A 324-nucleotide genomic window follows, 5' to 3' on the forward strand; every position below is an offset into this window, starting at 1 on the left:
GGTCCAGGTCGTGGTCCAGGTCCTGGTCCTGGTCCTGACCGTTGAGCAGCTGGGTGAGAGCAGGGATCAGGCCGGACTGGACCATCAGGGCAGCACAGGGACCATCCATGGACATGGTCCCCATCAGGACCACCACCTCCAGGATCAGGTTGTCCTCAACAGAACCTGTAAGAACACAACATTTGGACCTTGTGGCTCTGCTCCTGAGGGGGCGGGGCTCATTCTGACCACACACCTGGTCTGAGCCGGTCCTTCAGGTAAGGCAACAGGCCGTACTCCTGCAGAATCAGGGCCCAGTCCAGGTCCAGGAGGGTCAGGTTGGCC

General features: G+C 60.8%; 1 protein-coding gene across 1 annotated transcript; it reads right to left on the reverse strand.

Annotated features, from left to right (window-relative positions):
* Window positions 1-39: 39 nt before the first annotated feature.
* Window positions 40-324, reverse strand: LOC106512834 (kinesin-associated protein 3; the record flags this gene model as incomplete). Its single annotated transcript, XM_014001356.1, is given in 2 exon segments — window positions 40-165; window positions 236-324. Coding segments are annotated over 2 exon segments (215 nt in total), but the record flags the coding sequence as incomplete, so codon positions are not given.

The sequence above is a fragment of the Austrofundulus limnaeus genome, unplaced genomic scaffold (assembly GCF_001266775.1).
Source record: "Austrofundulus limnaeus strain Quisiro unplaced genomic scaffold, Austrofundulus_limnaeus-1.0 Scaffold17921, whole genome shotgun sequence".
NCBI classification, from domain to species: domain Eukaryota; kingdom Metazoa; phylum Chordata; class Actinopteri; order Cyprinodontiformes; family Rivulidae; genus Austrofundulus; species Austrofundulus limnaeus.